The following is a 13,438-nucleotide window of genomic DNA, read 5'->3' as shown; positions in this document are numbered from 1 at the left end:
AAACTGTGACACTCAGGACTTCAGGCAGAAATGGTCACATTCAGAATTCCAGAGTACTGTACCTCGAGCATAACCAGAAAGGCACCATGGATGTCTCCCTTCTTCTCCAGTAAATATGAGGAAGCTTCATGGAGCTGATATTTCTGGGTTATCTAAGTTTAAAAGAAACAAACAAATAAAAAGTGAACATCTATCTTAAGATATCTGCCAGAGTCTGTTTACTCCCCAAAAGGACAGCTGCATGTTCAGAGCGGATGTGTCTGCACAGGCACATCAGCCAGGCTGAGCACCAGCAGGACCCTGCCCCCCTCCCCTGCTTACACAGCCTCGTTCTGAAGCTGCATTATATTGCCACCATCAGCATTACATCTTTAAATTTATCAAATCCACATCAAGGACAGATACGTCAAAATTTTCATATGGGAAGAAATAGTCACTGTCCAGCACTAGTCAAATTTTGGCAGCACTGCTACCCAAAAACCCTGGCTTGTATTATTTCAAATACCTTCAAGGCATTACTCAGAATTAAGACAGACTATCTGTATTCTGCAGTTACTCAGAAGATTCAGTACACTATCAGCCTTTCTATAAGCCCTGAGACTAAACTCAAGATCAGTATGCTAAATACAGCTAACAGTGCTGCAGTTTAGCAGCTTGAGGGGCCAAATACTGAAGAACTGACCGAACAGTTTGGTAGGAGCTGACGTGAATGCTTCCCCCAGTCCCTGTGTCCTTATAATGTGTCTTTTCTACCTGGATGGTTTCCTCCAGCCTGCAGTACTCCAGGACTTTCAGTGTCTCCAGAACATGGTCAGGGCTGTGCTGACACAGCAGCTCGATGAACTGCTCCGTGATGTGGGGTGGTAGGTGCAGGAGGTCTTGGTTGATGCCTTCTCTGGAATATAAAAAGCACAGCTCAAAAGTTTGGCTGGAAAGAAGAGCTTTTCATTCAATCGTGTGCTGCCTTTTATGCTTAATACAGAAGTAAAAAATTTGGCTGTAAGAGCAAAATTACACCCTCTCTACTAGTTCCTCTAGTAGAGTCTGTTAGGAGGCATTCCATTTGTTCCACATGTTCTACCAATGCCTCAGCATACATCGAACTATTAAAGATCCCTGAGAAAAAAGGTTCCAGCACAGATATCTCTTCAGCAACTCAATGGCAAAGACATGCAAAAAACCACCTGATTTATTTGATTAGCTTTATGGTCTGAGCTGTTTTCAGATGCTGACTATGTGTCTGTCCTGTAGAGCTCCCCCAGGCACGCTTGAAGAAATACTGCCTTTTGCTTATTGTTACTGAAGCTGTTCTTTGATCCACATTATCGCTTTTTAATGCATCTTCCACTGGAATATGACCTCTCTACTTCACTGAGAAATGTATTCATGCTTCTGTTAGGGAAACATCCTCACTTTTATTCAGTATTTCTTGTGAAACTGACCAGAAACTGCCCTTGCAGAGTCCATAACTACACACTGGTTGATCAGTGCCAGGTCATTGGCAGAGCAAGTGTCCACCTGTAGAAGTGTGAACACTCCCTGCATATTGCTCAGGACTGAGCCAAAGGTTGCCTCTGCTCTCAAGGGTTTTGCAATCAGCTGCCGCACAGAACTGTATTAAACAGGAACTAAAAATATCTGCCTCATTTCCCAGCCTGAGATCTGCTTAATCAACACATGCAGGTGGAGTCCCCACTCACTGCTGTGTTTCCTGTCCTTGCTGTCTCCCTGATCTCCTGCCATGATGGCCAGGCCAGCAATGCAGACCCCACACTGCTGTGGGTAACTCTGCCTGCCCCAAGCCGCTCAGAAAGCCAGACTGCAGTTTTCCTTTTGACTGCAGCCCAGGTAACTTCCACAAGCAAAACTCAGATCCCAGTTAAGCTCTCTCTGAAAGGAACTTCTCCAAAACCCTTCCAGCAGCAGCAGTGCTTCATGCAATGAACATTTCCCAATCCCTTGGCTTACGAAGCAAACTTATAATGTGAGGAAAATAGAGCAAAACTGTCCAGTTCCCACAGCTGTCCCTGCATCCTGAGTGTTCTTTACTCATCTTGTTTTTAAAGAGCAACACGAAACCAGAGATTTCCAAACTGGGATGACATTGATGATCCTCCTTAGAGGCAGACAGAGCACCTATGTACAGCCTTTCAAAATGAACAGCAGCTCCCCACCACTGCAGATTAAATCTCATGTAGCAGATCTCAGAGTGACTACACAGAGGAACAGCAGAAGTTGATCCTGTCTAGGCAACAAGGCTCTCAGGCCTGTTCTGAAGCTCCCTCTGAGAAAGAAAAAAGATCATGATATGCATTTAAGTTTTTGCTACCGTTCTGACCAGGGATTCATAATCACTGATGTGCCAATCCTATAGCTGTGTGATGGGAGAAGTGGAACATAGAACACGACCCTGTTGCTTCCTGGGAAATATGAGGATTCCCATCAGCCAAGAAGGACCAGGAGAACACTGCCTCCAGCAAGCCAAAAGAAGCCTCGTGCAACTGCAACGTCAACTGCTTGATTAGAAATCATATTGGTCTAGAAAGGAAAGAGTACTGATCAGGCTGTCCAAAATATGGACACAATTGTGCAAAACTTGGTATTCAAGCTGTAGCCTTCCAACAAGTGTTCCACTCCTCTTTTCTACCAGACTGAAGGAAATAAATGAAAAAAAAAAAGCTCTTGTCTAAAGCAATTTCTGTCTGCAAAAATGGAAAAATGGCAAGCCACACATTTTTAGTATGAGAACAAAATTATAGTATGGAAATAACTTTGACACCTAGTATTTGTAACTTAATGAGCAAGCCAATCTTTTCCTTAACCATTTCACTTGAGAAATCCAGACAAGCAGTGAGGGAACAGATTTTGGTAGTGTTAAAAACCAAGTTGCTGTCCTGAGCCTTGCAGGTCTTGCCCAGCCCAACACAATCAGGTTCTCCTTCAATGCCCCCATGGCAAACAGCTCCCCAGCCACACTCTGCGTGCTCCCTTCTAAAAGGAAGAGACCACCACCAATGCCTCACAAAACATGGCACAGCTGAGCCTTGTAGACCTGTGGTTAGCTGTCAGCCAGGAGAGCCTCTGTTATACCCTGCAAGTTTTGCTATCTGTTGATACATTCACAGACCCAGAACAGAGTTGCTAAATACATGTTAGTACAATGTATGACTTTGTATTGCAAACAGACATGCTTCATTGCTTTTTTTTTTTTAAAGAGTTTAAAGTGGAAACTGGCAATGGCTGTGATTAATGAACTGAATAACATACACTACTTTCTTCATTTTCTGTGGCTGCTTATATGATATGAGCATAAGGACATTTAGTTTTAATTTCCCTGAGCAATTCCTGTTAACCCTGCTTTCTCCCTTCCCCCTCCCAGCTCCTTCACAATAAATCTCCAGCTAAATTAAATGGGCCAAATTAATCCCTACTGCAATTCCACCAACTCAGTAGCGTTACAGCAGCGTGACGCGCCTTGTCCCCCGTACCATCAAGCTATAGTTTGTTTCTGAGACAATCCAAGCTTCTTTGATTCTCTATTTTAATATGAATTTTGCTCAGAAGCATATAAATACATAGAATGACTGAAAGGAGACATTGTGACAAGAACCAAGTCACTACTGAAGGTATCAGTACCCTACAAAGTATGGCTATATCTACAGATTGGGTCCTGCACAGTCAGGTTTCCTCCTCCCCCCTTGGGGTACAGGTCAGCTCTCTTTGTCTTAGAAGCAGACAACCTCAGAGCACTGAGAAATAACACATAAAACCTTGAATGTGACTGAAGAGATAAGAAAAAAAAGGAAAAAAAAGGCCCCTCCAGTAATCTAGCATCTCTGTTTCTTACTGGCAGCATAGCTCAATAACAGCAGCTTAAACATTGAGAACTCCCTCTTTAAGGTCAGTTACAGTCACGCATGAATTCACAGTATTTAATTCTGGTTTTTTTTTGTGCAACTTTCCCACTTTCGCTTATTGAGTAACCTGACAACTGCATCACAGGCACTACGGGGCCATCTCCATCACTTGGGATGCAGAACATCACACTGCAGCAGAGAATTAGAGGATTCTAAAGCACAGGTGGAAGAAGAATGCTGACAAATTCTGCTATGATGCGATGGCACAGTGAGACAGGTCACAGGGCCTGAGGCTGTCTGCTGAGCCTTTTGAGTCTTGGGGGGGGGAAATCTTTTGGAAGATCAAATACAGAAAGTTGCTTCCTACCAAACTGGCTCGATTGTTGATTCTTATTAGAATAGGTAGAACTACAGGAAAAATGGTTGTATTTAGCTCTGCAATAGAGATAAACTAGATGCATTTATCATTTGGGGATCATGCAGAAGGTGACAAGACAATTTAACTACTGCCTGCACTGGGCCTTGCTTGCTGCAAGTGGTATCACAGCACAACCAACCCAAGCTGATGCTCACCATCCCAGTTAGCATCCAGCTGGGTACCTCCTCTGCTTAATTTTGTTGTTGTTGTTTAATCTAAACCATTCTGTTTGTCTCCTATAAAACCCAAATAAAATATTTCTCAGCAAACAGATTACTTTTTCTTTTTTTTTTTTTGACTCTTAAGAACCACACAAGGTATGGGAGTTCATCCCTTCCATACAAAGACAATGGTAGAACTTAAGGAAAATCCAAACTCATCATCTAAAACATGCATCTGTACTCCAACATTGACACTGTACCCAATATCTAAATACATTACCTTTTCCAACTCCTCCTTTTCATAAAGCATAATCAATTTGTAGCTAATTGACAAAGTGGGATCTCTCCTTTAATAGCATTAACAATTGCTATTGGATATGTGCATAGATGAATGTCTTACAAAATAAACGTATAACATCGAGGTCTTGAAGCATTTGAAACTGATTCAACGAGAAGAGAACGCTCAGCGCTGAAATGCTGAAAGAGCAGGAGCAGATGGGACAAGTAACTAGTAAAAAGCTTTCAGTGAGACGTGGCAGGAATTCTGAGATGATAGAAATGCAAACTGTCAATAGATCAAAACATTTCTGCGTACGTGAAATCTGGGCAGCTTGGACAAGCAATCAAACCAGTGGGTGCATGAGAACAGAAATGTCAGCTCAGTCACAGGGGCACCATTTCACAGGCTTCCCAAAGAAACTGTTAAGGCAATGCCTACCTCCGCCCCTCCCCCCCCAACGTGGGGGAGATATTACATTGCATTTATTGGAACCCACGTTGCTTCCCAGTTAGGAAGGCAGGCGTGGGCTCTGCTTTAAGATCATCCCTAGAGCACTTATTTCTGTGCTACCCTTCTCACCTTTGGGCAGTCTGAAGAGCAAATCACCTTTTCTAAACCCCCAGACTGGGTGTAGACTGTATACTGACACACTGTGCCAAATAAAAATGTTTTAAGCCATGTAGTTTGTAAAAGGTCAGATTTGCTTACATACCTCGGATCAAGCAGACTCCTTAGAAATTGGAAGAGTAAGAACTGGTCCTGTACAACAGGAAGAGACAGAGTATTATTACTTCAAGTAATAACTTGAAGTACTTGACATTACTTTATAGCTAAAAAGTAGTGATTCCTGAACTACTTTCATGATTCATGTTTGGTGCCTTTGGACATTTGCTTTGAGTAACTCTTCAAAAATATTTGCTGATCTGTGAACACAAGCCATACTGCATTCAGAACTGGAAACTGCATTATCAAGTGATGCAAACAGCAACACAGAGATCATAAGCTTTTATGGTCAGAACTTTACAAGCAGGTGCAGTAATCCATCTGAAGTAATTCCTGCAGCAAAGTACCTACCAAGCTATTTTTTCCCCATTTATGACACAGCACCAACTAGCCATTACTCCCAGCCATCATTTCTTACAAGAACAGCAACCTCACTGTGAACAAGTGCCAACATTAATGAGTTTTGACACTGTACCTGAAGGTTTGCAATGATGCTCTCAATCTGCTCAGTGAAGTGGATGGCCACCAAGTCAGCTGCTTTACATGGGCTGAGTAGCAATAACTCCTTTGGAGTGGGAAACAGTAAAAATCATTACCTTTATAGATAATGTAATTATGCAGCATCACCAAGATCATTCATACTGTAACAGCATCTTTCTCTAGATGAAAGCTGAAAGCTGTAAAATAACGAGTACTATCACACAAAAAATGGTTATGAAAAAAAACTAGAAGGGTGGCATGTAAAAGCCATCTCAGCTCTCGCTTGAGGAAATGATTTCATCAAGTTTTTTGAAAGCTGTGCTTTACTTCATGCCAAGAAGACCAGCTAGTACCAGCTGGGAAGAGTTCCAGCAACAGAAAGGAAACAAAGCCATCAGTTGACTCTAGGACATTTCTTAGTGTTTAAGAGGCTTGAATTGAACCCAATCAGAAGTTTAACTGCAGACTTCCCATAACTTAATTCCTCTGATATCTGTTCAGACACAGAAAAAAAATGTAAAATTTCTTTATGGAGTAATAAGAAAAAAAATCTTTAAGATGCTTGTGGGTTTGCCTCCTGCCAAGCCTGACCCAAAAGTCTTCCTATAATACCAGTTTACACTACACACAACATGAGTTTTCACTCCCAATGCTTCCATATGAGAAGCAACTGCTTCCAACCACTATTGGGTACTTGACAAAAAATCCTGCTAAGCCTACAAATAAACAAAAACAATTGGAAATGTGATAAAGAAATAAAACATCCATAAGCATATATTTTGAAGAAAAAAAAACCTGAAGTTACTCATCAGTAGTTTGGTCTCCAGACAGACATAGCAGCTGGCATTCACTGAGTTTGGGGGCAGCAGACCACAATAAAGAGAGGAAAGCAAGTTATAATGGTGTTACTACTTTTCCAGACTGGAGGATTAAACCTAGCACATCATAGAAACAGCATTTTGTGAGGCCTTCACCACAAAATCTGTCTTCTGTATTGTATGTAAAGCAGTTCCGTGGTGTCTGACCCAGAATACCTTAACATCAGAGCAAGGCAATCAGAGGGATGCAGAAATGCAGACTTAGTATGATGGTCCTCATTTGTTTCTCTCTGCAGAAACCTTTGCTGGGAGTTCCCAGGCATGCTGAACACAGCACTGCCAGGATGGTGTGCAGTGGCCCAGCCTTCCTGCAGCTCTTGGATCTGTGTGTCTCCCAGCTTTAACCATTTGTGAACATGCCACTTCTTGACAAGGCAGTACTGACACAGGTCATGTGTGCCCAAGGACAGGAAGCACCACCAAAATAACATTATGATTAAAGAAAGGTCTTAGGCTTCATTTTGAAGACGGACATCAAGGACCAACAGCTAGGTGGGATGATGGAGAAAAGAAAAAAACATCTATCAGAAGCTCTCTATTATACAACCAGCAGGAAAGAAGCAGTAACAGGAAAGCCTCTCTAGAGGCTTCTAGTTTCAGCTGAAGAGATTGCTTTCCTGCTTTGATACCTCAGCAGATGAAAGGACGGTTGTTTGAAGACATAAAATCACTGCAATTCTAGTAAACTATAATGTCCTCATAAAACTCACTATTATAAGCCTTTTGAATGTTTGAGAACAGAACCAACACGCTGGAGAAGAACAAAGCCCTCAGCCCCCATGAAATTGCAGATACTGTTCACCAATCCCTGAAAAAGGAAGTTGTCAAAAGGAAAGAGGGAGGTGATTCCAGCTGCAGCACCCAACAAAGGTGACCTGCAGAAAAGGTTATTTGTCCAGCATATTTCTGAAAGAAAGATACAAAGAGCACAGGGAATGGGAAGCTCAGTCACTAAGCCGAGCAATGTGTGCCATATATACCAATACAAGCAGATACACAGGCACTCAGTAGGAGAGAAAAACAAAGCAATCACAAGAAAGCAGCACGGTGGACAGCAGCTTGCTCAACCTAGAAAGCCCAGCATGGAACCAGTTGCTTTAACAAGACAACAGCATGTCAGCCTTCCACAGCATTATCACCACCACCACGCTCCATGGGATCTGGAAGTGCATCTGGAGAGCAGACTACTTCCAGGTGCTGGTAGAGACTAAAAGTATTCTGCACTTTCAAGTGGTACCTGGTACTTTTCTGCTCTCCATGAGTGATGCAGAATTCTGTAACCACTTTCAGCTACATGGTCTGGGCAACGGCATGCCTGCTTGCTTCACAGACAGTTATTTTCCTGGCTCATCTCCAGATCACCCTGGAGGAGAGTGACACCAGCTTATAACTACTGGAGTTATAATGGATTCCCCCTGCCTACTCTCTGGGAAATTATTTCAGACATCTCCACCTCCTGAAGCAAAGGAAAACTGAAGAGATAGGAAAAGTTATTAGATAGATAAAGTCTAGTAATAGTCTGCATTTTACAGCGGAAGCTGTGACCCCATTTTCCTATAGGTTAGAATTGCCAGGATATTGAGGTTGAATGCTGTCATCATTGTAACACGATAAATTTGATCCCACAGATTGTGAAGTCAGCAGTACCAATGCCCTGAGCTCACTGCTGCTGCACATTCAGGAGATACAACACCTAAATGTGGATCACCTCCCTGTCACACAGCACTTACAAGCCATCATCTCCTGATACAGTCCCATCCTCCAAAAAGCAATACCTGAAACCAGGGAACCAAGGAACCCAGTCTGAATTTAAGAGGTGCATTTACATTATGACGCTACTAAACCACACAAGCATCTTAAAGTGAGAGCTAATTGTTTTGTTCAAGCCACAAAACACTTCTGCAAACAGAGCAGCACCAGGCAGAGCCAGCAAGTTAACAGGAGCTCAGGTATCATGGGTGTAAGATAGACTGTACCTCTACATGTTCCAAAGCTTTCTGCCACACTGCCTGCTTTTCGTCAGCACTGTAGCCAGGCATGGACAGGATGTTGTGAATATAGTTGAAAACTTCTTCCTGTAAAGCATAAAACCATCAGTGGTACAGTATGCTTTTCTATGCTGGTAACAGTATTGTTGTTAACTATCTGAGGATGACCTTAGGGCTAGTACTCTCTTATTAAGCAAGTCAGAAGCATCCTGAAAAGCTGCCAGGAGTAAAAAAAAAAATAAAATAAAATAAAATAAAAGCCAAGAGAAACAGAACAGAGAATGACACTAAAAGTGTTAAAAAATAAGGTCAAAGTGTTCCTTTACCATTGTAGATGACTACCTTTGCTCACAAGGAAAAAGCACAGGACATCAACCCTCAGCTGAAAGTATAGGCAGAGAAAAGCTTCCTCTACCAGAGAGTGGTAGAGTTTTCCCAGTGAATGCCCAAGTGCTTCTTTGATATTTGCCTCTCCCCCAGGTCCTCCTACACAGTACTCAGCTCAGATACTCTGCTGCACCACATCTTTAGACCACCTCACTACCATAACCTCTCTCTATTGCTTCACCCACACAACCTTCAGCACATTCACACGGAGCTGGTGAGATCACATTTGCCAGACTCTGCCCAAAACTTTTGATGGTAGTAGGGAAAAGAATATCTGAAAAAACTGCAGTGGATTTGCAGTAATAGACAACTAATAAGCAAAAAGAGGGGACTAATGACAAAAAAAAGCATTGCCTTCAGCAGCTTTTGCAATAAATCACAATCAGCATTTGAGTTTTACGTATTGGCACTGACTAAAATTGAAAGGGAAACCAAAAGCTCTGAAGCTTAAAAAAAAAAAGAAGTCAACTCCTCTCCAATACACACACACACAAGTACAGAAGCAGTGACTATAAGAAAACTCAGCAGTACAGGAAGGTATGTTTTGAGACAGAACTACAAGACAGCAGGGCTGCTGTACTCACATACACACTCCTGCCAGCAGGACAGGCTGCCAGCTATGGAGAAGAAAGGAGAAGTTTACTCACTCACCTTTCTCACTGGATCACGCAGGTAGCAGTCAATGATTTTGTCGTAGCGAAGCTCTCGTTCATACATGAACTCACAAATCTGATAGCTGAAATGAGAAATCAGGTTTCACTGGCTCTGCTGTTCTTAGATCATCTTGCCTTTCTATAATGTAGTCAGCTCTAAGCTAGGCTAATGCACAACATTAATTTGAAGAAATATACTGAATATGACTCAGTAATGTGTTCCAACACCTTAAGTTTCAGCTTTTAATAAACACCTTTAATATTTTGAGTCAGGAAGAGATGGGATGAAAACAGGTGCAACAGAAGCAAAAAGCATGAAGGTTCTGCTAAATAGCTTCATGCTTTAGCTCCAACAGAAATTGCAGAGCTGGTCTCTGGGGCTCCCACAAGCAAGGAAAAATAAAATTGATATTCAGTGATCCAACTGATTGTGGTTCTGATTTTCAGGTGCTAGCAATGCGTTTCTGAGTCCTATCAGGGCTGAAAAATATGACGTAGTCACTCCACTTGGACAAGAGAACAGGCAAGGCACGTCCTACCATTATCTACCCTTCTGGTTCTTCATAGTATGGTGAATTAACTCACATAATATCCAAACTGAAGGCTTGGATGAAGATGCTTTCCCTGGCTGACTCTGTTCAGGCATAAAAGACGCTTTCTGAAAGGGTAAAGCAGCTAAAGGAGATGGTGGTAATTTTCAGCCTTCCCAGACACTGAGTTTTGTCTCTCCTACTCAATTCTATAACAAGTACCATGGGGGTGGCTCCAGACCCTTGCATGCTTTTAAAATCCACCTGTGGGCCTCACCCCGGCGAGTCATCTCCATCTGTCAGTGGTATTCAAACAGACAACTATAGGTTTGAGCACAGTCTGGGCTCTAGGATAGGAAGTGCCAAAACGTATCAAGCCCCAGAGTTTCACGCTGAAAGGTTCTCACAGGTCTAACAGAAAGCACTGGTAAGATATGATGGAGCAAGCACACCCAGTGAGATTAGAAGAGAGACAGGGACAGATAAACGTGAACATATTAAATGAAGCATATGCGGACGCATAGGGAAAACAATCCTAAACAAAGCTGTGAAGGAGAAACAAGACGTGGAAGAAAAAAGGCTAGAGGAGTTTTAGAGATAGCATTTATATACTGCACCCAGCAACTTACAATTCAGCTTTTTCTGCCATTTGGATGAGACGGCTCTCTTCAAACTGCACTATCCCTCCTGCCTGCAGCAGTTCTAACAGGACCTGCAGACAGGAAGAGCAGTTATTTGCACTGCAGCTGAACTGAACAGCCAGCGCCATTCAAAAGTACATTGCTCCTGTTCCATTAAACTCTGTATTAGCACACGGCTTGTTTTACAATTTATTTGTAACTGATTGTCCCATTAACTACGAAGGTTATGCATTCATGTATTTACATAAAACTGTTCTGTCTCTGATCTTACTGCTGCCAAACCTCTCTGGAAGACAATGCTGGGGAAGAATCCTCTATCAGTCCTGCTCTGTACAGCCCTTCAGGTCATCACTCTTATACTAGCTAACTGCTTTGGCATACAACCTTCACTATGGCCATCAACCAGCATCCATGCCCACCAAGGCCAAACTCTGCTCTACAGCCTGGACATACGTAGGGCTTACAGAAATGTTTCCTTGAGGGCCATTACCTGCTGCCTCTCTGAATGCCGGGAGTCATCATCTGGACTGCAAAGAAATTCAAGGACCTGTGTGAAGATGTAGAAGTTAGCAAGAATTAGGTCTAGTTGCCATAGATGTTAGCCTGTGAATTTTTTCTGTAGCACAAGTATACTAACAAACACATGTCCTAAGCTTCAGAATGGTTTTGGGTGCACTCAAAGGAGGCAGCTAGCCAAACCACGCAGGTAATCTGCTGATCATCAAGATGCACGAGCGTCCAGCAGACTGCGAGCACCAACACTGGAAACAGCAAATCAGAACAGAATGGTACAATTTGAATTTACAAGTATTCCTCTGTGAGGTACTCTCTACTTGATCCTATAACTAAGGACACTTAAGATTGCTGAAGGACATCACAGGAGGGAAAATCATGACTATGCACCTGGATCTAGGGCCAGCCTTTGGTAATTCAGGCAATATAAAAAATTCAGGTGACCACATGGTTCTCCTCTGGACTATACACAAAACAGCTGCAACCACTACTCCAAGCCTTCTGACTTGTCTCCTGGACTGTGCCATCTCTCCCAAAACCCAGGAAAATCACATAATTCATGCAATTAAAAGGTACCAATACCTGAATCTATTCAAACTTCATAAACCTTTTGTCTGGTCTTAAATTATGATGAAGGGGCTTCGGGTTACAGCAGGGGAGGTTTGGATTAGATGTCAGGAAGAATTTCTTCATGGAAAGAATGGCATTGGAACAGGCTGCCCAGGGAAGTGGCAGAGTCACCACCCCTGGAGGCACTTACGTGATGTAGTACTCGGGGATGTGGTTCAGTGGTGGAATGGGTAGCGTTCAATGACAGTTGACTCAATGATCTCATGGGCCTTTTCTAACCTAAATGATTCTGTTTTCTAAACCATTACTTATCAGTGTTCACATATCTGTATGCATCTGAAGCAAAATTGCTATAGCTATTAAAATCTCCTTATCAGTCCAAACAATTTCTAATATAAACTTAATCTGGGCAAGCTTCAGTCATACATTGATGCCTTTCAGCTTGTTCCAAACACCAAAGAAGGATGGTGGCCAAAGAAACTAGAAACTGCCAGATAAAAACATATACAACAGCTCTATAAGTTCAGGAGTGTCATTTCAGTTGGTGCTCTTTATTTCCTCACACTAATAATCTTCCTATGTGGAACTAGTGACAACAGTCATAAAACAATCACTGGGGCTTAAAACAAACAGATTAGCTCCTGTCCTTGCAGGGTTTGTTTTTTGACATGCTACTGACCACAGAAATCTGCCACCCCATGGAGAAGAGCGGAGGCTACACTAATTCCATCTCCTGCAACCTGACCTATTTCACACTCGGTTCCAGCAGCAGGCTGGAATACCCATCTTACTGTGCTTCAGTGGTCTCTACGACTCTGTTTCTTTGAAACTACAAAGTCCCAGCAGGATGCTACCTCTACCTGCTTTGTAATGTCCCACAGTTGCCTCAGTCTGCAGCACCAGGCACACTTTCTGTGGGGTTGGATCCTCTTGAGAATTTTTTCTGCTATCACTTACCTGATCAAAAAGTGTTCTGTTCACAAACAGCGTGTTGTTGGGCTTGGCCAGCTGACGGGCAAGGAAAGTAAAGAGACAGCCAACTTGCGACGGGGTGAAGTCAGAATTCTCTACCATGACCTAAGAATAATTAAAGAGTAAAGAGAGAAACAGAAATGCCATTGAATCTGCAGTTGCCTATAGGAAACTAATTACAACCCTGCAACAAGAAAGCACTGCACAGCCTCCTCCTGCCTGAGATACCCATACAGTCTCCTGCTGCTAGTCCAGACTAGAGCCCAACAAGCAATCTACCTTCCAAAATATCCAACTGCACGTGGCCTGAAGATACAGGCAGCGTCCTTGCTGAAACATCTCTTCCCCAATGCTGAAGAGGCTCAACCTCTTTGTCCAGCATTGAAG

The 13,438-nt window shown here is 42.7% G+C and overlaps 1 protein-coding gene across 1 annotated transcript in view; it reads right to left on the bottom strand.

The window, feature by feature from the left end:
* VPS8 (VPS8 subunit of CORVET complex) overlaps positions 1-13,438 on the bottom strand; it is a 62,361-nt gene that overhangs the window by 19,415 nt on the left and 29,508 nt on the right. The window contains exons 28-36 of the mRNA XM_052687269.1: positions 13,037-13,156; positions 11,487-11,543; positions 10,985-11,067; positions 9,824-9,908; positions 8,774-8,872; positions 5,915-6,004; positions 5,429-5,475; positions 754-895; positions 63-152 (exon numbers count right to left, since the gene is read on the bottom strand). Coding sequence (XP_052543229.1) covers positions 63-152; positions 754-895; positions 5,429-5,475; positions 5,915-6,004; positions 8,774-8,872; positions 9,824-9,908; positions 10,985-11,067; positions 11,487-11,543; positions 13,037-13,156 — 813 coding nt within the window. The remainder of the gene's footprint in view (positions 1-62; positions 153-753; positions 896-5,428; positions 5,476-5,914; positions 6,005-8,773; positions 8,873-9,823; positions 9,909-10,984; positions 11,068-11,486; positions 11,544-13,036; positions 13,157-13,438) is intronic.

The sequence above is a fragment of the Tympanuchus pallidicinctus genome, unplaced genomic scaffold (genome assembly GCF_026119805.1).
Source record: "Tympanuchus pallidicinctus isolate F22 unplaced genomic scaffold, pur_lepc_1.0 scaffold22, whole genome shotgun sequence".
Lineage (NCBI taxonomy): Eukaryota > Metazoa > Chordata > Aves > Galliformes > Phasianidae > Tympanuchus > Tympanuchus pallidicinctus.
This window is presented reverse-complemented; position numbering and strand designations above follow the sequence as displayed.